The 22,551-nt window shown below is 60.9% G+C and overlaps 1 protein-coding gene across 1 annotated transcript in view; it reads right to left on the bottom strand.

Moving 5' to 3' along the window:
• The window catches only part of CACNA1I (calcium voltage-gated channel subunit alpha1 I), a 90,668-nt gene that overhangs the window by 17,364 nt on the left and 50,753 nt on the right, over window positions 1-22,551 (bottom strand). The window contains exons 7-21 of the mRNA XM_053920584.1: window positions 21,659-21,751; window positions 18,341-18,653; window positions 15,628-16,049; window positions 8,495-8,646; window positions 7,694-7,879; window positions 7,324-7,441; window positions 6,502-6,657; window positions 5,936-6,029; window positions 5,057-5,256; window positions 3,920-4,390; window positions 3,475-3,575; window positions 2,670-2,793; window positions 2,324-2,392; window positions 1,624-1,808; window positions 1,065-1,191 (exon numbers count right to left, since the gene is read on the bottom strand). Of these exons, the coding sequence (XP_053776559.1) occupies window positions 1,065-1,191; window positions 1,624-1,808; window positions 2,324-2,392; window positions 2,670-2,793; window positions 3,475-3,575; window positions 3,920-4,390; window positions 5,057-5,256; window positions 5,936-6,029; window positions 6,502-6,657; window positions 7,324-7,441; window positions 7,694-7,879; window positions 8,495-8,646; window positions 15,628-16,049; window positions 18,341-18,653; window positions 21,659-21,751 (2,811 nt within the window). The remainder of the gene's footprint in view (window positions 1-1,064; window positions 1,192-1,623; window positions 1,809-2,323; window positions 2,393-2,669; window positions 2,794-3,474; window positions 3,576-3,919; window positions 4,391-5,056; window positions 5,257-5,935; window positions 6,030-6,501; window positions 6,658-7,323; window positions 7,442-7,693; window positions 7,880-8,494; window positions 8,647-15,627; window positions 16,050-18,340; window positions 18,654-21,658; window positions 21,752-22,551) is intronic.

Below are 22,551 nucleotides of genomic sequence, written 5' to 3'. Positions count from 1 at the left end.
CAGGAGGTGGGGCTACTCTCATCCCATCTCACAGATGAGGAAACTGAGGCCGGGGCTGACAGGTAATGGTCTCCAAGTCACTTGAGGTTTAGGAAGTGCCAGAGCCAGGGTTCACGCCCTGGTCCGTCTGATTCCTGGTTTCCCACAGACCCGAGATCAGACCTGATCAGACCCTGAAGGTGTGTGCAGGGGCACCTCGGGAGAAAGATGCCTGCATATCCCCCAGGGAGAGAGAGAGTAAAGGGACCCTCCCCAGGGACCCAAGCCCTCTCCGTGTCAACTGCCTGGAAGGGGCAAGGCTACTGTCTACATGGGGTCCACTCCACTGTGAACCTCTCAGCAGCCCCAAAGGGCACCTGTGCCCAGGGCTCCCCACCAGTTACAGCCACACAGGCAGTGCCAGGTGAGGAAACTGGGGCTTTGTGGCCCAGACACTTGGGAAACAGGAGGCGTCAGAGCAGCTCAGACCCCAGAGGGCCCAGGTCACTCCAGCCACCCCCAGCCCACTCTTCCCCGCCCAGCCCCGAGGCCTGTCCTTTTCCTGGTCTGGGCTCCAAACCAACACCCAGTCAGCCCAAGGCCCTGCCTGTGTCGGAGGCCTCCCGAAGCCCCAAGCCCACAGGTGACAAACCCCGGCTCCTTAACCACCATTCCAGGCCTTTCCCCATGGCACCCAGCCCAGCACTGGGCTCGTCTCTCTGTGCCAGCTCCTGGGCTCACCTCCCCAGAAATACCTCCTCCTACCATGACCTGTCAAAATCACCTCTCCTTCAAGGCCCAGTGCAAAGGCCACCTCCTTCAGGTTGCTTCCCAAATTGTCCCCAGCCCAGCTGCATGTTCCTGCATAGCTTGGACCCCTGTAATCCCATTGACCCAGCCAACCTTGCCCTTGGCCATGTCGGCTGTGTCTGTCTCCCTCCCTGGCCCAGGAGCTCACCACCCACTGGGCCACCTGAGCCCCCATGTCAACCAGCACAGAGTCAGGGGAGCTGGGTGGGAGGGAGGAGCCTCTCCTCTGACCTTGGAGCCCTCCTCACTGCCCGCCCAGCCTGGGCACCTCTCACCTGCACCCCCAAGATGCCGAAGATGATGAAGAAGGCACAGCAGATGAGGACAATGTTGCCAATGGGCTTGAGGGAGGAGATGAGTGTCTCTACCACCAGCTTCAGGCCTGGCGCCCGGCTGATGACACTGCAGGCAGGAGAGAGCAGGGGCAGTCAGCCCTCAGCCAGGCCAGGAGTCCGCCAGCCCCCGGCGTCCCGGAGTCACCAGGACAGGACCCCGCAAGCTCAGACCTACGTGCACAGCAGGGCACTGTGCCTCCACCCCACGCCCTTGGCGTCCACATTCCTTCATGTAGAGACTGAGGCCAGAGCCAGCAGTGAGCCACCCAGGGCACACAGAGAGGGGGTAGCCATCTTAGGGGCCACCTTCAGCCCTGGTCTTCCAACACGCTCACACACCCACCCACACACACACACTCACTCCAGGCTCCTGCCCTAGGAGCAGGGCCCACAGCCCGGTGCCTGGCCATGCTAGCAGAGTTCTGAGTGGGTGGGAAGGGCAGGAGCCAGTGGTCCACTTAGACCTCAGGGACTTCCCCAAACACGGAGGCGCCCTCACCGCAGGGGCCGTAGGGTGCGCAAGAGCCTCAGGACCCGGAGGACCCCCAAGATCTTGGCTCCACCAGCCGAGGCCAAGGACACCACGATGTCGATGATTGACACGAAGACTAGAAAGCCGTCCAGCACATTCCAGCTGCTGCGCAGGTATGCCTGCTCGCCGAAGTACAGACCCAGCGAGACCACCTGGGGGCAGGGTGGTAGGCGGGGTCAGTGGGCTCAGTGGGCCAAAGAGGGCGGAGCTGAGGTCAGGTGGGCGGGATGGTGGTGTACAGGGCAGAGTCAGGCAAGTAGGGTGGGGCCCACTTGACACTTGACCCACTGCCCACTCAGAAGGTGGACGATTAGCGGGGACCCGGAAGGTCTGGGCCCGTGGGGACACTCCCTGCAACTCAGGTGCATGGCCTGTTCCAATCCACTCTCCCCATAGGTCTGGCAAACCCAATCCAAAGCTACGCCGTTACACTGTGAAGGTTTCCCAGCATCCACCTTTCTGGCAGGTCATGACCTCCTGGAGAGCAGGGATGTGGATGAACCCACCCCCTGGGTCCCAGTAGCCTAGAGCTGGTCCCAAGGGGAAGTGGGCCTCTGGGGCCCCTGTGGAATGTTGCTGACAGGCAGGTGAGTGACAAGCTAAGGGTGGGCTGGGCCAGGGCCACCCCTACCCATCCCCCAAGGGGCCCCAAGTGAGGAAAGGCTACCTTCAGGGTCATCTCGCCCACGAAGATGGCTGTGAAGATGTAGTTGGACACAGTGAGGAATATGCGTTCCTGAAAGAGCCAGGAGACACCGTGGGCCTGGGGCTCCCAGAACTGCCCGGCCACCTAGTCACATCTGCCTTCAGTCAGGGGGCATCCCGGGGAGGCTGCCCCTCCACAGTCCCAGGAGTTGTCCTCGCCCCAGAGACAAGCCCTCTGCCACGCCTTCCTATATGGCACCAACATCCACCTTGCTGAGCTCTCCTAGCCCCCTGGCCCTGTGCCCTGTCTGTCCCCAGCATCCCTAGTGGTCTGCCCCTTGGCCTGCCCATGGGCCCCAGCCACTCACAGTGCTGCCAGCCTCAATCTGGGGCCGCTCCAGGGCGATGGTGATGCAGTTGAGGAAGATGAAGGCCAGGACGACATAGTCAAAGAGCTTGTGGGCAATGATGGTCTGGCACAGGACACGGAACCTGAGCAGAGTAGGCGGGGCCATGAGTGGCGGTCTGCCCCTCACCCCAGCCCAGAGGAAGGCAATGGGCTGAAGCCCAGGGATGGCCTAGAGGAAACTGACCCTTCTCTTCTCTGGCCACACACAGGTGGCAGCTTTACATCCGCCCAGGATGCCCACCTGGAGCCACCTCCCCTGACCACAGCAACTCCTACAGCCACAGGAGGAAGGGCACCCGCCTTGCCCTGGCACTCATAGCTTTCCACTCGTGGCCCACAGCCCTGAGCCCCGCCCCAGCCATGGGACACACACTGCGTGCTGCCCAAGCGTCAGCCCCAGACTTGTGCTCAGGCTGCTCCCCCCACCTGCACCAGCCCCACACCTTACCGCCCTGCTGCGCACACAATGCTACAAAGGCCTCCTCCCACCAGAAACTGCCTAACGTCCCCTCCAGAAGGGTCAGCTTGAGGATCTGTCCAACCTGGTGCCCGGGACAGGGACAGCCTACACTACAGGAGAAGCCCAGAAAGTCCCCATTCAAACACACCCCGTCCCTGGCAGACATTCTACCACAGGGGCAGGGGGGCCTCTGAGGTATGGATGATGCCCCCCTCAATGGCCCTGCCTGGCTCTGTGGAAGTCTCTCCCTCCCCGACCTGCCCACCCTCCAGTCTAACCTCACACGACACCTGGCCCTGCCCACCTGTTCTCGGGAGAGAAGAGGTAGACAGACCAGTCCTCGCGGACCTCGCACCAGTCGGGCTTGTAGACGTCGATCATCTTGCGCACGCGGAAGCACAGCGTCTGGCAAGGAGGGCAGGGGACGCGGACCGGTCAGCATGTCCGGAGCTTCCCATGCCTGCCCACCCCGGCCACCCAGCACACGGGGGCCTCTGGGTGACCTCCGAACTCTCCCAGCAAGACCAGCACCCTCGCCCCCCACACCCCATGGCAGTGGGGAGGACTTCTCTGCAGGAGGTGGGCCCGACTCAGGTGTGGGCAGCTCCAGCAGCCTCCTCCTGCTCAGCTGTCTGAAGCCCTGTCCCCGAGGGCGGGGCCCTCCTCACCCCCCGCAGGCTGCCCCCTCCTTCTGTCCGAGCAGACCTTCTCCTGGCCCCTGGCCTGGCCCCGGAGCCAGCCCCACTCACATAGTCGACCTCCTCCTCATCCTGCGCCTGGTCCCGGCGGTCGTTCATCTTGGTGAAGACCTCCTTCGCGATGCTGGGCACCCTGCCATTGCAGTCCTCATGCCCGGGCACCAGGCCCACTGCCCTCCAGGCGGCCCGGGGGTGGGGGCCCACAGAGGGCCCCAGCTCAGCCAGGTCCACTGAGTCTCTGGTGTCGAGGGACAGCGTCCGGCGGTGGTGGCGGTGACGGTGTATCATGTGGGGACCATGATACACGTGATGGGCATGCGGGGTATGCAGGGGCGCAGCCCGTGGCAGCCCCTCATCACAGGTGCCCTCGCAGGCCCGGGCCCCACCACCCCGCTCAGCAGAGAGCAGGGACTCATGCTCTGTGGACGGCGGCTTGTGCTTGAGGCTGTTCCAGCTGGAGCGGCGGCTGGCCCAGGCCCCGCTGCGGCCCCAGGGCCCATAGTAGGAGCTCCGGGAGCTGGACTGGGAGGAAGCCAGGGCACCAGTCAGCACCAGCCACACACACCCATGGCTGTGACTGAAGGCAGCCTGTGGGCCCATGGAGGCCCTGCAAGGGCCACCGGCCTGGCCAGTGGGTGACAGAACCAGCTAGACTGCAGGGGTCCTCTCCCCACCCAGCCTCTCACTCCACCCTCACCCACGGACATGTGGGCATGTATACGGTGTGCTTCCATCTGCTCCACCTACTGCACTTCCTTTGAGGAAGCTACAGCAAGTGAGAGCCATCTTCCTTTTTACAGGTAAGGAAACTGAGGCTCAGAGAGGACTGTAACTTACTCGTGGTCACACAGCTGGGAAGTGTCAGAGGCCACATTCAAGCTCAGGTCTGCCTGACCCCCCCAGCCCAGCTGTTTGCCCTGTACATTGGCACCAAGATAAAAACCGGATTCTCCAAGCCAGATCCATGGGCCACATTCATTCCTTCCTTCATTCCTTGTCACCTGGTCCTGCCCTGACACCAGGAACCCAGAAATGCAATGGACGTGACCCCTGCCTGGTTCCTGCTGGACACTCTCGCTCCCAAAGCCTGGGTACCAGTCTGAAGCTGGGCAGGCAGGCACTTCACCCCCGGGTCCCTCACGCATACCCATCAGGGAGCAGCCACCCAGAGCACCCACAGGGACTCACCAGGGAACGCTGGTCGTAGCTCACCCTCCCCAGGGACATGACACTGCTCTTGCGGGAGCCCAGGGCCACCAGCATTGGGTCCGGCTGCAGTGACAGGCGAGCAGGTGCTGCAGCCCCAGTGGGGCCCAGATGTCCACCCAGAGGCAGATTGGGATCCAGGTGCCCATTGGGGGTCAGAGGAATTGGGCAGAGCTTGGGATCTGGAGGGGTGAGGAAGGGACAGAGGGAGGGGCAGACAGAAGGCCAGAACAAGAGCAAAAGAAGCCATGAGACAAAGAAACAGACAAGGACAATAACAGAAATGAAGAGTATTTTTCTGGGCAGGCCTCCTCCACCAGGAAGTGTTCCAGGTTGGACCCCATCACCGATGCCTCCCCTCTGCCCTGCCTGCAGGGCTCTTGGCTTTAATTTTGCGTAAGTGAATCCATTGCCTTCTGTATTCAGGACAACCACCGAGCTTCACCCGGCATGAGAACCTCATTTCTGTGGCCACGGTGGGAAGCAAGGTAGAGGCTGCCCAGCCCAGTTACCAAGGGCATGGTGTGGGTTGGGGAAGTTTGCTCCAAGCTGCCAAGGGGTGCCAAACAGGACCAAAACCCAGGCATCCTGAGGCCCAAGGCCCTTCCCAATAGGCCACACTGTGTGGAGATGGGAGGGTGGGCTGCAGCCAGCCCTGTGTCTAGAATTCAGGAAGGTCACAAAGGTCACTGACTTGTTGAGATTTGGCCCATCTTTCAATTACGAACGTAAACAACCAACCACAGAAATTAGCAGTCACAGAGCCTGGGCTGGAGGGGAAACCGGAGGCCGTGCCCCTTCCCCCCCTGGGTCTCTGGGGAAGGGTCATGGCCCCTAGGTGACAAGTGGGGGTCTGTTTACCTCCACTGCTGTCCAGGCCCTCAGGGAGCTTGTCAAACTCCTCCATGTTGGATAAACTCTGGTCGTCGTCTGAGTAGGAGCGATTGGCGTCGCCCTGGGAGACCAGCCCTCACATTGGAACACAAGTCAGCTCAGCCCTTCCCTCCCTCGTGACCTTTCCAATGGACGTTTCAACCCCCATGTTACAAATGCGGAAACTGAGGCTCAGGAAAGGGACGTGACAAGCTAACGGGGACCTAGACCCCTCATCTGCCTGACTGCAAGTTCCCCAAAGCCTCAGAGAATGGAGGAGGCAGGGTCCAGAACCCCAGGTCTTGGAGACTTGAGAATCTCACAGATGGAGAGGCCTAGCCTTACAGCCCTTCGGGAGGGGCAGGGATCCCAGGTGCTGCCTCCATTTGCATGCTTCCTATGATGGGAAGCTCACTACTTCATTGGCACCCCCCTTTCTGGAGACTCGCCTGCTAGATGTTTGAATTGCAGCCCTCCCCCATCAAGACCCCCTCCCCTCACCCAGTCTCGTGCAGGCCCCGTGGGGGTGCTTCCTCCACCAGGGCCACAGTCACCTCTGCCTGGAAGCCTTCCACCAGGATGGCCACCAGCAGGTTGAAGAGCACGTAGTTGCCAAAGGTCATGAGGGCAACGAAGTAGAGGGAGGCCCAGGGCGAGGTGGAGGCCATGCCGTTGTAGAGGACAACGTTCCAGTCCTCCTGGGTGAGGATCTGGGGGGAGGAGGGCACAGCTCAGTACCAGGGCCCCCCCAGGCCCCACCTGCAGCATCCTCTCGAAGGTGCTCGGGCACACCCAGGGACCTCGAGTATCACAGCTGTAGCGGGGGGAAGGCTCACCCGGCTCAGCCTCTTGTGCATGCGCGCGCACACACACACGCACGCACACACACAGCTCTGCCTGCTGCCCCCAGCTCGCCCGCACCTCAAACCTGCGTCGCACGCACCTGCCCTGACACTCACTCCCCACTGAGCACCACTCCCCCTGCCTGCACAACCCCATCCTTCGTCCTGCTCCTGGACCCGCCTGCACCCGCAGCACAAGCCCCCGCCCCCTCCTCCCCCTGCTCCTTCTGCCCCCACTGCACTGTGTATACACACTCATTCCACCACGTCCACATTACAGGGGACAGTCTCACAGAAGACTCCTAACATGCCCAAGGTCTCAGGGTGGGAGTGGACGGGCCAGGGACAGGCACCAGGTGGGCAGCCCACTCCCAGAGCCTGTCCTGCGCCGGCCTGGCCACACCCCCCAGACCTGCCCACTGAGCCAGAGCTGAGGGTCCCCCATCAGACATGCTCTGTGGGGTCTCTGAGGCTGGGAGCACCAACAAAAAAACCGATCCTGGGTGTCCCCGTCACATACGGATGCACACTCACCTGGAACACCGTGACGATGGCCCACAGCAGGGAATCGAAGTTCTTCCTGTCGGGGATTGTATCTCCTGTGTCTGTCCGGAGGCTGAATTTGCAGCCAAAGATGTGCATCCCAAGAATACTGGGGAGGGACAAAGGTGACTCCAGGGACTCACAAACACCAACCACTTGCCCACTCATCTTGTGTCCTTCTCGGAACAACCCAGTGAGACCAGAGGACGCCGTGTCAGCCCCATTTTACAGAAGCGAACCCTGCCGCTCTAAGGGGAAGCGCTTGCCCAGAGCCACAGGGGAGTAAGTGCCGGAGGATTCAACCAGCTACGCTCCTCCCTGCAGTCCCGTTGGGTGTGGCCCCGGGGCGGGCAGGGCTCACCTGAAGATGAAGATGAAGAGCATGAGCAGCATGCAGAAGGTGGCCACGTTGTCCATGGTCTTCATGAGCACCACCAGCTGGCGCCGCAGTGCGGGCATGAAGCGCACCAGCTTTAGCACCCGCAGAAGCCGGAACGTCCGCAGCACTGAGAGCCCGCCATCCGCCTGCCCCACAATCTCCCAGATGCTACACAGGGAGGGGGCAGGGAGGGGTGGGAGGCAGGGAGGAGAGCAAGGCAGAGGACGAGATAGAGGTCCCTCTGTTCACCCATTCATTCGCCCAACCAATAATATGTTCCACGGCTCACTGCTGCTCTGGGGCACCCTGAGGTGGGAGCTCCCAACCTGGAGCCCATGGGCCCCTCCCCCAGGATGTCTGTAGACAGAATTCAAAAGGCCCACGAAGGTCACTGAGCTCTTTTTGAAATTTAACGTTCTTTTGATTATGAATGGAAACAACAAAATAGAGAAAATTAGCAGTTCCTGTGACCTCATGGTTAATGGAAATCACTGGTTTTATATCCCATGACGGCTGATGCAGGTATTTTCGAATACAGTTTATGCTCATCCCGTCTTTGGGATGAGGGGAGTCAGAGACCTGCTGCTAGACTTCGCTGTTTAATGCGTTAATCCAGAAGCACATATATAGCTAATTTTTAAATATTTTTGTGAACTGTGTTTCCATGGAACTGGTTTCCTTTGATCTTACGCACTTCATACACCGGCCGGGTCAGCCCCCTCTTCCCTGGCTCTGCCTCTGGGTCCACCACAGCCTGGGGACGGGGTTGGGGGGCAAGGGCACCTGATGATGACGATGATGCTGTCGAAGATGTTGTAGGGGTTGCGCAGGTAGTCGAAGAGCCCGAAGGCGGCCAGCTTCAGGAGCATCTCCAGGGCAAACATGCTGGTGAAGACCACGTTGCAGATCTCCAGGACGTTGGTCAGCTCCTCGGGCTGCGGGGCATTGGGGCAGCGACAGGAGCCCAGTCAGGCAGACGGGAGCCCACCGGCTCGGCTCGGGGACCCCAGGGCGGGGGCAGGGCAGTGTCTGTGCTAGAACTCCTTTATACCATGGCCTTGAGGACCTGGTGATTCTGCTGCTCTGGGTCCTGAGACGCCCCCGAGATGGTGGGACCCCACAGGCTGACCCTCCACAAATTTGGAGCTGTGCTATTGCTGCACATGGAAGGAGGCATTACGACACCCATTTTACAGATGAAGAAGCAGGTTCAGCGAAAGCCAGTCTGCTGCCTGAGGCTGCAGAGCTAGCGAGGGGCAGAGCCAGGGTTCAAACCCAGGCAGCCTGGCTCTGAGGCTCCCCGACCCTTAACCCTCTCCTGTGCAGACCTCCCCACCCAGCCTTCCCCTCTCACCATCCAGCGAGGGCCATCTCAGGACTGAGGTGTCTGGAGACCACGAGGCCCTGGGAAGGGACACTGGAGACCACGCCCCTACTATGTGCCACATGGCTCTTCATTAACTCAAGCACCCTACTCAGTGCAGCTCACTTTGCCCACTTCCCACAGGAGGACACTGGGGCCCAGGGAAGTTAACGGTTAAAGCCACAAGCTGGGCACAAGGAGACTAGCCCCCTCTGGCTACAGATCCACCCTCTGCCCCTGAGCTGTTCACCTCCTGGTTTTTCGCATCAGGTGACACCCCTGCAAATGGGACCATCTGAGTGACCCCAGTATATGAAACAGGCTACACTGTGGGCCACTAGTGGGTGGGGGCGGAGTTCCAGGTCCACCCCACCCCTCTTTGGCCTCAGTTTCCTCATCCATAAAAGGAGGGAGTGGAACGAGAGGTATTCATTCCAAACCTCTCTGCTAATGGCTACATGCAGCTCCAGCCCCTCTGCCCCTGCCATCGTCCCTCTGGAACTGGGGAAGTGCCTGGCTTCTGCTCCCCATGGAGCCAGGCTGCTCCCACCACATCACAGACAAAGGAAGGGCCATTCAATAGGCCTGACTACCCGCCCGTGCTGGGCTCGCCACCTGGCACACACACTGATGTCTCAGACAGCCTGGGAGGCCCCGGTAGGCATCCCCTGTGTGCAGACGAGGAGGCGGAGGTTCAGTGAAGTGAACACACTTGCTCAGAGCCACCGGGCAAGGCTGTGGCAGAGCCAAGCACTGAGGGAGGTCACATTCCAAACTGCTCGCTTGCTACACACGCCGAGACCCCCCACCCCGAACTCCTCCATTTCTCCTCCACCTGTTCACCAGTGCAGGCACTGAGCCTCCACTGTGTGCTGGCTCGTGCTACCCGGGGAGGATAGAGGGAACAGTTAGGACACCCTTCCTGCCCTCAGGAAATGCAGGTTCTGGTGGCAAAGCCAACACACAGGTTAACTAACCAGTCCGTGGGTGCTAAGAACAGGAAAGTTGAAGGTGGTTTGGGGATCAGTGGAGTCGGGAGCAGTTTCCTGGAGGAAGCGAGATCTCAGCAGAGACCTCAAAGCTGAGAGGGAGCAGGTGACAGGGAGAAGAGAAGGTGACCAGGCTAAAGGCCCAGCCAGAGTCAGGGCGGGAGGGTGGGGAACGGCCCTCCATCAGCACCACCCAGCTCAGCCCAGCCCAGCTCCTCTTCCTGGGACAAGGCACCTAAGGGGCCTGACTTTGATTCCATTTGGGTTAAAAGGAGAAGAAAAAGAACCAAACCCCCGCTTCCCGTCTGGTGCCTGGGAAATCTAATAAAACTGCCAGGTCCTCTCTAGTCTTCATGAAAGGAGAAAGCCCCATTCCCATCTGTGATTACATTTGACTCACAAAGCGGTCCTGGGAGAGGCCCCTCTGTGGAAAGGGGCTGGGGCCCGCCACCCAGGGCTAGTCAGGGCCCAGATGCTGCTCAGAGCCACCAATTTCCCCGCCGCCAGCCAGCCAAATGACATTTGACACTGGGGAGATGAAAACCGTGATGCTGGCAGTCCACCAGTGCAGATCGCCCCGCTGTGAGCCACACGCCACACACCCCCTCTGCCCGTGAGTGATGGCGAGCCCGCCGCTCTCCCAGAAAGGTCACCCACTCGCATCCCTCCTCCCTCGAAACAGCTGTTTCTCTAGTCAAGTGCACACCTGTTAATCTTTTTCTAATGGATCATCCATCACTCCTGAGACCGTTTTTCTGGGAGAGAGACAGTGAGTGGGAGAGACAGACAGACAGACCAATATAGACACTGAGTGAGACCAAGGGGGGAGAGGGGCATGTGGAGAGAAGCAGAGACAGTACTGAGAGAGATGGACAGACAGACAAGTACAGACATGGGGAGTGAGAAGGAAGGCAGGGAGTACAGAGATAACACAGAGAAAAACACAGATTGGGACATAATGGACCAAGGTCACAACCCTGTGGGAGTCACAGTCAGAGCCAGAGAGTGAGAGTACAGGCAGGGCAGACGGACAGAGGCTGGGCAGAAGCGCTGGAAATGGCAAAGACCCACCCAGTGAAGGAGGAGATGCCAAAGGGCAAAAAAAACAGGTTAAACCAGAGGCAGGAGGGTGGGGTCAGGTGAGGAGGGGCTGCAACCTAGAGGTGAGTCCAGAAGTGGAGGGAGGTGGGCAGGGGCAGGGCCAGCTCCTCCCTGCCAGTGCCAGGCCTGGGAGGCACCACGCAGCCCAGCCCCTGGCCATTTCTATAGGGGCAGGTAAAAGACCAGTGGGCAGGAGCCTAAACTGCCCCCAGGAACCCTCAAGCCCAGCACCATCCCCACGATAAATGGCAGCTGGTATTAACATCCCACGTGCCAGGTGGTGCTAGCCCTTCCCACGAATTATCTCATCGAAGCCTCAAACACCTCCCTGTGGTATCCCCATTTCACAGGCAGGAAACCTGAGGCCCAGCACCATGGCCAGCTCCCAAACCTAGGTCCCCTCTTTGCGGCCCAGGCACCTGCTCCACTTTTCAACCTAAGGGTCCAGTTCAGCACAGACATGTCACTGCCCTGCTTACAAGCCTTCCCTGGCCCCACTGCCCTAAGGACAAAGCCAGCCTCAGGACCCTTCCTGGCTGGACAGCTCCCCAGCCTCCTGGGCTATCTGCCTTGCCCTGGGGCTCAGGCCGTTCAAGTGGACGCCTGTGGTCCTGGGCCCTGCTCTTGTCCCTGCTCTGTCTCACTGATGGAATCTAATCTCCTTCAGCATCCATCTCCAGTACCACCGACTCTGGGAAGCCTTCCCTGACTGTGGCCCATGTTGGTGCCTCCCTCTCCCAAGCCAGCACAGAGCTGGGATGTCGGGCACCAAGCCGCCCCAGCCTCATCTTCCCAGGCTTACCCCAGACCTGGGTCGGCCGTGACTTGGGGGCTGCTGGAGGGAGAAGAAAGCCTGCTTTGACCCGTCCACTGGTCTGGAGGCCTCCAATGCAGCCCCTGGGAGCTGGGGCCAGTGCACGTGCCCCGCCCTGGGTCATCCCTGCCCCAGGAGGCTCCCCCGTACCCCCAGGAGGCCCAGAGGGAAAACACCCTCTGTTTTTTGTTGTCCAACTTGGAGACCATCCCCCAACTCCAGGACAGCCTTGTCCAGCTCAGGAGGGGTCACTGGCCTAGATAGGGGACGGCCGGAAGAGGGAGAATTGGAGACAGACGTTGCTCCCAGTCCCTGTCCCACCTCCTGTCTGCTTTGTGGGACCTCAGAGCCCAGCTCTAACAGCGACTCACCATGGGCAAGCCCACCTGGGGCAAGCCATTCTGCCTCTCTGAGCCTCAGTTTCCCCATCTGCCCAGTGGGGTTAACACACCCATCTGCCTCCCGCACAGGGCTGCCATGACGATTGTCGGGGAAGAGATGTGATGAAACACGACTGTAGGTGCTGATGAAGGGTCTGGTGCCCAAGCTGACCCTGCCCACCTGCTTGTCTCGCAGCCTGTCACAGAAAGTTCTGGGCCCACTCTCCTCCCAGGATGGCGGGGGTTGGGGGCACACTTCAACACCCTCTGATGGCCTCGCAGGTCACAAGCAGGCCCCTGCCTGGCTGACACTCCCTTTATCCTGTCACTCTCCCAGGCCAGTACCTGAAGACACTAGCATCCGTGGCCATGAGGAAGCTGGTGACGGCCCCTCATGATTTCGCCAGCAGTGGCCACCTAAAGGCCATGGGCACCTGTGAGGTCATCTCTCACTCGAGCACCGTGACCAGAGAGGCAGGGGTGCCCCCACTTCACAGATGGAGTAAGGAAGTAGTGGCCAGGCTCTGTCCCCGCCCCCCTCACCACCTGCCACTGTAGTGGCCACACCCAGCTCCCTGCTGGCAGAGTGGGCATCCCGCCCAGGATTCCTCCCCTCAAAGTCACCATCCCTTCAGGGGAGGGGGCCGTGCTCACCTGCTTTCTCCCGCTCCTCCCCTTCCCCCCCTGCCTCCTTGAGGCCCTGGGCCCCCTCTCTCTGCAGGAGCCACTCAGGGTGGCTCAAAATAAACACGGGGAGGGCTGTTTCCCACTGAGCAGTGTCTGGGAGTCGGGGAGAGGGAGCGAAAACGCCAGCAGCCCACAGGCAGGCCCACGCAGGGCTCTGCTGGACACTGGCAGTGGCCGCCACGCAGAGCCACTTCAAAAAGAGCATTTTTAAAATCCTCCCTCCCCTCGCTTTTTCTTTAATTAATTTTTTGAGGCTCTAGATAGCAGATGGTAAACTCACCCCAAAAGTGAGGGTATAAGGCTCCAAGAAAAGATTCAAAATAATTCCTAACTAGTGAGTACCTACTATGTGACAGCTTCTTAATGAGTTTCGCCTTCCCAGTCACTCTGTGAGGAGGTTGTGAGGACTCGGTACACCGTGCAGGCTCAGGACCTGGCACTTAGTAGGTGCTCTGTTAATGGGAGCTGATCCTCCTCAGGGAAAGGGCACAAAGCTAGGACACCTGATTCATAGATAAAGAAACTGAGGCAGACCTTGTGAGGGGCAGGAGACTAGCCAGTGAGAACTGCCTCTTCCAGCCCAGTGGCGGCCCCAGGGTTGCCTGCAGTGCCAAAGAGCCAGGGCTCCGCCATACTCAAGGCTAGAAAGCTTGCTGAAGCAGGCCGTGGTGGAAGGAGTGAGGGGGACAGGCCAGGCCGGGAGACCCTGTGCAGGCTTGCAAAGAGACCATGGCCTGGCCTGAGGCTGGGGCCAGAGGACAGAGCTGCCCAGCTGCTGTGTTGCTCTGGAGGGGACAGCTGAGAAGACACAGACCAGTGGCACAATGGCAAACAGGCCTCTGAAGAATAAGCCTGACTTGTAGCATATGCCAATTTCCATGGTGTAAATACTTCCACTGTGGCCAATTTCAAGCTACCAACTGCGTTTAGCGATGTCCTTGCAAAATTCCTCAGTGTTAGAAAATTGCTCTTGCAAGCCGGTTCCAGGAAGCCCTGGCAGGGACAGCACCCAGGCTCTGGTGTTACAGGACTGTGACGGGCCTCTTGGTGCTGCCCCACTGGAGCCAGCATCCCTACAGGACAGGTCCCTGTGGGGCCTTCCCCAGGAATGCTGGCCTCCTGCAGGCCGGGACCAGGCAAAGGCCCTGAGGCTGGACCCCCAGCAAGAGGGTCCCTGCGGCCTGTCTCCCTGGCTTTTCCGTGCAGAGAGCCTTCCCCCAGCCCTCCCCAGAGACCTTTTTAATTAAGTCAGAATGGCTGGTAAACCAGCAGCTCCGAACAGAGTGTCACAGCAGCCCCAGGGGCCGCATTTAAGTAAATTGAATGGGGCCTGCGCTTGGCGAACTAATGAAGAGGGAAATGAGAGCGTGGCCTACCGCAGGGTGCAGCGGGCGGGCGGGCGGGGCTCTGCAGAGCCAGGGCTGCAGGGAGGCAAAGGGGCTTCCAAGTCCCGAACCCTGCAGTGGGGCCTTGGGCCAGCGATCTCCCCTCCCTGGGCCTCAGGGTCACCAGCTGCCAAGTGGGGTGCCCTCCCAGGGCTGGGGTCCCCTACGGGCTGGGAATACTGGGAGCCAGAAAATGGTGCTTTTCCAAATGGACCCAGGGTGGAAGTGTCATCCAGGCTGTCACCTGGGTGTGACCTATGGACTGGGGACATCTGGGTTAACCCCCTCACAGCCCTCTATCTTGTGTCCCCACACGCAGTCTCCTCCCCTCTTGTACGCAACCGCCCCAGGTTCCTGTCACCTCCAGGAAGTCATCCTCTCTCCCAGGGGCTATTCCCCCTGGGGGACCCCTTCTCTGAACTCCCCTCATCTCTGAGCCCCTGGCTGCACCCCCAGTGGCCTAAGGGGCCTGGATACACCATTCAACTCAGGCAATGCCCCCTGCACCCCCTGCAGTGGGGCTGAGGACAGAGGAACCTACAGGGTTGGCCAGGAGGGAGACAGGTGACAGCCTTTGCAGGGCGACCACAGGGCCACCCTCAGTGCCAAGGGCATGAGTGGGGGCATCAGGGACCGGAGCACCAGGATGCCGTGTGAGCTGAAGTGTGTTATGCGCAGGGCACGGGGAGACTGGGGCGCCTGTGCAAAGTGTGGTTTGAGCCTAGGGCAAGGGGAGCTGTGGAAGGCTGTGGGCAGGGGAGAGCCCAGCCTCTGGAAACCTCTCCCGCTGTCCTGGGGAGAACAGACAGGAGGCAGACATGGAGAAGCAATGAATGGAAGTTAGATTGAGCAGCAACTGAGTGGGGATGCGTGGGGAGTAGGGGAGTACCCGGGGTTCCTGCCGAGCTGCTTAGGAGGCAAGGACCTGGATCTGCCTCACTCTCACCCCAAGCAGGCCAGCCCCAGCCCTGCTGCACGCGTGCACACTCGCCCACATGGCAGACACCTGAGCTCCCCTCCTCTGTGCGTGGCCTGGGTTGGGCACTAAGGCCGCCTGGGGGAACTGGACCCAGCCCTGGCCAGCAGGGGAGACAGACACACACGGGTGTTTGACACCCTGGCTGGATGGGGCTGGCTGGCACGCCCCGGCCCTCCCCCACCGCGTCCTGCCTGGCCCCGGCGCTCCGCCCCACTGGCCTGCTCGTGGTGCTCGATGCCCATGCTGATGGTGTTGACCAGGATGGCCATCATGATGCCCCGGTTGAAGTACTTGCTGTCCACGATGCCTCGAAGCTTGGCTCGCGTCTCCCGCCACACATCCCCGCACAGCCGGGCGGCCCCATCAGCCTGCTCCTCCTCGTCCTCCTTCTCCAGCCCCGAGGAGGCCTCCTCCTCGCTGCTCCGGGCACCGTCCCCATCGGCCTCGTCCTCTCCGCCTCCAGAGCTGCCCAAGCCCGAGCCCTCCTGGCCCGAGTCGGTACTGCCCAGGCCTGAGGGCCGCCGGCCCACCTCGTGCTGGCAGCGGGGGCAGCTGGCGGGGTCGGAGGCCAACATGGCAGAGATGGGCTGCACCAGCGTGTGGGGCGTTGGGTCCAGTGGGCTGTGTCTCGGACACAGCTCTGAAAAGCAAATAGAGGCCACACTCAAGGGTCTCAGAGTCAGCAGCTCCTGTCACCACTGGCCCAGGCCTAACCCTGGCACACAGCTGGGTGTGGGTGTCAGGCCCCTGCTGCCCACAGGGTCTGCCTGGAACATGCCAGCCCCACCCGGAGGCCAAGTGGCCTGTGGTTCCTGAGGAAAGGGTTTCGACTCCTGGGCTTTGTTTGCCCCTGTGCAGAAGCGTGGACCGGAGCACCTACCATGCAGGGCTGCAGGGCTTCCTATTGGTTAATGCACACGATGTGCCTAGAAAAGTGTGTTAGCTGTGCTTCTGCACTTCCTGACCTGTGGCCCTGGGCTAGTCACTGAACAGACCCTCCCCAGACTCCAGCCCCTCCCCACCATCCTGGTTTCTGACATCATGGAGTTTGGGAAATAGCTAAAGAACTTCTCAAAGAGCCAGGCTAGCGTGGAAGTGGACGCTCCTCAGAGGAAGCCAAAGTGGCCCTGGTGGCCCTCAGTTCTCCTGCCTGCACATGGGGTCTGTGCCCCAGGGAGGTGGGGAGGGAGGCAGGAGCCCCCAGCAGGGAGTGAGTCCTGTTCAGAAGGCCCCGGGGCCAGGCCCCCAGGGCCAGATGGGGGTGAGGGTTGGGGCTGCTGCAGCCATCACCGCCTCTCCACCCAGGGAGGGCGTGAGCGCCTGGGCTAGGCCTGGCCTGAGCTGGCGTCTGCAAACAGTTTCAGAGGGGGAGGGGGTCGGAGGGGCCCTCTCTGGGTGAGCTGGTTTCCTCTTTGTGCTTGTCTACATTTACCTAATAAACACACTTTGCTTGTGTAAGCAAAAATAACGTTGTTAAAGGGAAATAAAAACATATAATGTCTCCTTTGACTCCCACACTTGCCTCCGAATAGCTCCAATGCCTTGGACAAGGTCTCTGACTCCTTCATCCCGAGAGCCGGGGTGGGGTGGTCGGAGGCCCAGGGGTGGGTCCCACCTCAGCTGAGCGACAGGGCAAAGCCCCTCCTCCTCCTCCAAATCCCCTGCCCACCCCCACCCCCACACATACTCTGGGCTGGGCTGTACTCTGGGCTGGGCTCCTGATGCAAAGGCCCAGGCTAAGAGTAATGGCTCCCTGCAGAAACTCCCCTGGGACCTGCCCCATGCAGGTTCCCAGGACAGTAACAGGAACCCTCCCCGTATCACCCAAGAATGCCAGGTGCCAGCCTCACTCAGCTCCCCCGTCCCAGTGCCGGGCCAGCCCACGAGCCACTCGGAGCCTCCCCAAGACCAAGCCTGGACAGCTTGGTACCCAGGCCGGGTATCTCCAAGCATGTGCTCTCCACTTGCCTCATGAGAATCTCAGGCTCCCAGAACAGGAGAGCTGCAGGGGCAGGGCCTGGACGGGCTGACCCCCACTGCGCATGGTCTCCCCCTCTCTCCAAGGGAGCACTGAGACCTGCAGCGGGCCCAGGGCTGTCCTGGGCCACACACCAGCACCCGCTCTGGGGCACAGTCCTGCCACCTGCTGACTTCCTTCTTGGCACCAACTTGGGCAGGACTGGGCCTGGGGTGGGGCCCCCTACTGTGGCACATTTGCCTCCTCCTGGGGCTCATTTCCTCCAGGAGGTGGCTCCACTGAGCCAAAACTCTGCCATCACCCTCTCGGGGGACAATACTGCCCACTCTGCCCCTTCTCAGGTCTGTTTGAACCGAGAGCCCTTTCTGAGCCTAAAGTGCTGACTCTCAGAAACAGCACTGTGACGGTCAGGGAAGCAAAGAAGTGGACCGGAGGCAGGAGGTCACAGAGTGGCACCAGTGTCCCCAATGTGCCACGCCTTGGCAGGGTGGCTGGCCCCTCTATTTCAGGTGGCCACTGCTCTCGTGTGCTGGCAAGCGTGTGGGGCCGACTGCAGTGGGGCAGATGTTACAGTTTCACAGGCTGTCCAGGCCCCAAATCCCAGGCCCCAAGGACAGACAGTCACTCATGTCTCTCGAGTGTGGGTCCTGGGGCGGAGCCTCAGTCCATGAGCACATGCCAGGCGGGGAGGGAGCTCCTCCAGGGCCCGGCTGGGTCCCCTGAGCCCAGAGCCAGCCCAGGCCAGGTGCTGGCAGTGGTCGAGAAACAGGGAGGGAACAAAGGGTGCGGGCTGGAGCCCTCAGGGGAGACCTGGGTTCTCAGCCTGCTGGGCTGGGCAGCTCTGCTGATGCTGGGGAGACAGGTGGACATCCTTGCAAACAGTGTCATTGGGACTCCCCAGTTGGAGGCCCACATGGGGCCCCCTGGAGGCCATGGGAGGCAAAGCCACTTACTGAAGTGCCTGGGCTCCTTGGCTTGGGGGCCAGGCTTGGTGGAGGTGGGGACCCCTGGGCCCAGGGCCTGGCGCCGGCTCTGCAGGGCCTGGTAGAGGCCCAAGGCACGGCGCTTGGCCTTGCGCAGGATGTGGCAGACGTACTGGAAGATCTCCTCATAGCAGTCGCCGGGCTCGGCATAGCTGGCCACCGTGCTGGAGGACAGGTAGCGCTGCCGCTGCTCCAGCATCAGCCGGTGCTCCCGCTGCTTGGTCTCCGAGAACTGGGTCGCTATGACAACGAGGCACAGGTTGATCATGAAGAAGGAGCCCACCTGTGACCAACGGGAGGAGAGGACAGGGACAGAGGGGACAGAGAGGTGGGGAGAGACAGAGGTGGGGGTGGGGCAAGAGGGAGACAGAGATGGAGACGAGGACACGGAGGTGGAAACGGAGTGACGAGGCAGGGTGGAAAGCAGAGGGATAAGAAGCAGGAAGGAAGATAGGAGGAGAGGCAGGGACAGATTCAAGACAAGACAGGGAAAGGACAGAGGGGGAGGCAGACAACCAGAGACAGCCAGGTGCACAGAGACACAAGGACAAGAAGAAACACCGAGAGAGAGAGTGAGACAAGCTCAGAGAGGACAGAGACAGAGGGCACGGAAGATGCAGAGTGACAGGGGGCAGGAGGGGACAGGGAGACAGAGAGGGAAAGGGGGGGAGGGGCCCGGAGAGACGGAGAGGCACGGCACAGGCAGGGACAGGAAAAGAGCGCTGAGGCCCAGCTCCAAGGGGAGCTCAGGGCCTCAGGCGGCAGTGGCCCAGGCAGCTCCCCAGGCCCCCCAGAACCTGCTTCCAAACCCGTCCCCCTTGTTCCCCCCTAGGCTCTGGCCACAACTGCCCTTCGGCTGAGGACATCGCTACTGAGGCCAGGAAGGAAGGCACAGTCCCTCTCAGGCTGTCCAGGCCCTGAGTCCCACAGCAGCCCTGCCCTCTCTCTGACCTTGCCTTTGGCCCCAGCTGGGCGTCCACACAAGAACAGAGAGGCATCCCTGAGGACGGGTTTGCCTGTGTGGCTCTGTCTGGGCTCGGGCAGGGTGGGGGAGAAGCTACCCAGTTAGTGCTGGAGTCCCGCCACATCAACCACAGGACTTGGCTCCAGGGGTCCCTCCTGCTCTGAGCCCTCCCCTGACAATGCTAAGCCTTTGAATGGGCTCGGACCCTGCCAGTGAGGGAGGAGGTGGGTGGCTTTTCCTCTCTTCCAGGCTGCCCACCCAGAGGTTCCTGCAGGCTGCAGCCCCAGTCACTGATTCACCCTTCCCTCCTCTCCCCTACAGCATGGCTGGGGAGCTGGGGCCTGCCAGGCCCAGAGGACTCTGGGAAAACTCCCAGGTAAGAACATGCCTCACTCATTCACTCTCCCAGTCATTTCCTTCACAAGCATTTCCTGGAGACCTGCTCCATTCCGGGCCTGTGTGAGGGGGACAGATCCTGCCCTGTGGGAGCTCACACCTGTCAGCCTTCCACCCAACCCGCCTCTGCCACTTCTGCTGCCGCTGCCACCACCCTGGGGACCCAGGCGGTTCCCCATGCCCTCTGGACCGCCACCTCCCCATCTGCAAAAAGGAAGGCTCAGGCAAGACCAGCTTAGAACTTCATGCACAGGGAGCACTGGGGACCTGGGGCTGAGTGCTGAGGACCCCTCCCCGGCAGGGTGTCCTGGCCAGGCACCTCACAGCTCTGGGGCACCTGCTCCCCAACTGAGGAACCAGCAGGTGACACTGCATGGCCAGGGTGGAGAGGGTAAAGGACAGCATGGTCACTCAGGCTCCGTCTGGACTGTCACTGTCCCCCATTTCACTATGAGCTCAGGAGCGAAGGGGCCTGCCGTGGTCGCACAGGTAGTTACAGACCCCAGAATCGGCCCCTGACTTCAGCGGGGGAGCAGCCAGAGCACTCTCCAGCCTGCCTCTGGACCTCTAGACTTCTCCAGCTGCCTCGGTGCTCTCTGTGCCCCCTGCTGGAGGAGTCTGTGTGCTGCAGGGTCTCTGGGAACACCCCTGCCCAGAAGGCTATTCCTCCGGCTGTCACACCGCTCCCCCCTTCCCCTACCCTTGAGCCTTTAAGGCTCAGTTCTGGTGTCACCTCCTCCAGGAAGCCTCCCACTCCCCCACGCCCCCTCTGAGCTGGGTTAGAGGCCTTCTTGGGTAACCCTCTACCACGGCTCCTAAGATGCTGTCTGGTCACTGTCTGATGTAGCCCATCTTGCCCCGGAGACAGTGAGCTCTTCGAGGGCAGGGCCCGTCTGACTCGCTGCTCAGCTGCAAGCACCCTGCCCCGGGCCTGGCACAGTGCAGGCGTCCCTGCGTGCGCCAGGGAGTGACTGAGCCAACCAGCGGATGAGTGGCAACACTGAACAGAGTCTGTGCCCACCTCCTTCACCCTGGGGGCCTCCTATGGATCCATGGCCCCAGCCTCCCTAGGAAGACACCAGAGCAAAACCAACAGCAGGTGGGTCATTGGCCAGCTTGCTCTGAACCCCCAAGTCAAGGTCCCACCAGCCAAGGATGATGTGCTTCTCCCTCTCCCACCACCAGGAAGCCAGAGAAGCCAGCTCACAGCAGCAGCTGGGAGCTGGCAGCGACTCTCCCAGGAGTGAATCACCTTGACATCTGGGGACTGTGTGGGGACTGTGGCTGCAACTACAGTCAGGTGGATGAGCTGGCTCTGGGGAGACTGTGGGGGGTAGGGCAGGGGGGGCTGGCCACAAGGGGGCCTTGTTCTGTGTGGCAGATGGAGCCCCTCCTCCAGTTCCACATCACCCCCACAAGGCAGGGCTGCCTGAGCGATGGGGTCCCTCCCAGAGTTTCAGGGAGCTCTACCAGGTCACAACAGCCTCAGTCTCCTCTCCAAACCCTGCATCTCTGTTTCAGAGCACCCCATCTTCCTGCCCCAGGAAAAGAGGGGTAAGCCGGAGCCCTGGAGAAGCTTCCACCCTGGGGCTGTATGGGGCTCAGGTCAATGAAACACATGTATCCCAGGGACTAGGAGGCAGAAAAACAGGAGCAGAGCCACAGGGTGGACTCAAACGCCAGAAATGAGAAATGAAGACAATCGAAAGTGACGGATGCTTCCAGCCACTGCCCCTGACGCGTCTTTTCAATCACCTGCTTCTGAGCTGCATTTTAAAAATTATCCCCACTCCCTGCCCCCGCACTCTCTCCCAGCAAGCTCTTCTGGCTCTGAGGAGCTCCCCGGGGACTCCCAAAGACCCCGGCCCTGTCCCCTGGCCCATGAGTCCTTGAGCTTGCCTGGAGAGGCCAGCTTCTCTGACACTTACTATGATGAGCAGGATAAAATAGATGAAGTTGTAAAAGGAGTGGGCATCCATCACGTAGTACATGATCTCCACCCAGCCTTCCAGAGTGATCACCTGCAGCGGGATGCAGCAGACAGGGAGAGAGCCTGAGCCAGGCTGAGCCTCAGGAAAGGTAGGCAGCAAAGGCAGCAAAGGACCCCTGACAGGGGCCCTACTGTGTGCCAGGATGCTTTACACACGCCGCTTCTCAGACAGGGCAGCCATCTTTACCCTCATTCTCTAGGTGAGGAAACCGAGGTTCAGGGAGGGTAGGGCACCTGCCCAAGGGCACACAGTCAAGGAGTGGAACTTGACCTGGTCCCTGTCTCACCAGAGCCCCCCCCTTTCCAGTCCGCCACACCAAGGCGGGGGGCTGGCCATAGGGGTCCCTGGGCTCCAGCTCCGGCTCACCAGCTGGGCCACCCTTGAACCTTAGCTCCTTCTCTTCAGTGTGTGGGGCTAATGGAGCCTGCCTAGCAGGACTGGGGGCAGCTCAGCCTCACCTGGGAGCGTGGCCATGATGCAGCTGGTGGGACTCTGTCCCCAAACACGCCCTCCCAGAGAGGGAGGCGGAGCAGCTTTGGGCAAGACAGACACAGGGTCCTCCCCAATGCTGCTGTCTTGTTCGCTTCTGGCAAAGAAGGAGCCCCCGGGCAGTCCACCCACCCTGTCCTGCAGGCATGTCCCAGAACGCGGCTGCTGAGCTGTGATCACATCCCTCCTGGAAGTTCTGAATCCTGTGAATCTGCCACTCCCCAGAGCAGAGTGAGCAGGGCAGCCACCCCAGTGAGGCCCAGCACCCCCACCCCAGGGGCCTCTCACCACTGCCCTCTGCTCCTGCCCCTTCTTCCCTCCAACAGCAGCGAAGTAGCCCG

Source organism: Desmodus rotundus, chromosome 3 (assembly GCF_022682495.2).
Source record: "Desmodus rotundus isolate HL8 chromosome 3, HLdesRot8A.1, whole genome shotgun sequence".
In the NCBI taxonomy this organism is placed as follows: Eukaryota; Metazoa; Chordata; class Mammalia; order Chiroptera; family Phyllostomidae; genus Desmodus; species Desmodus rotundus.
The sequence above is the reverse complement of the archived record's forward strand: the minus strand, read 5'-3'. Positions and strand labels throughout refer to the sequence as shown.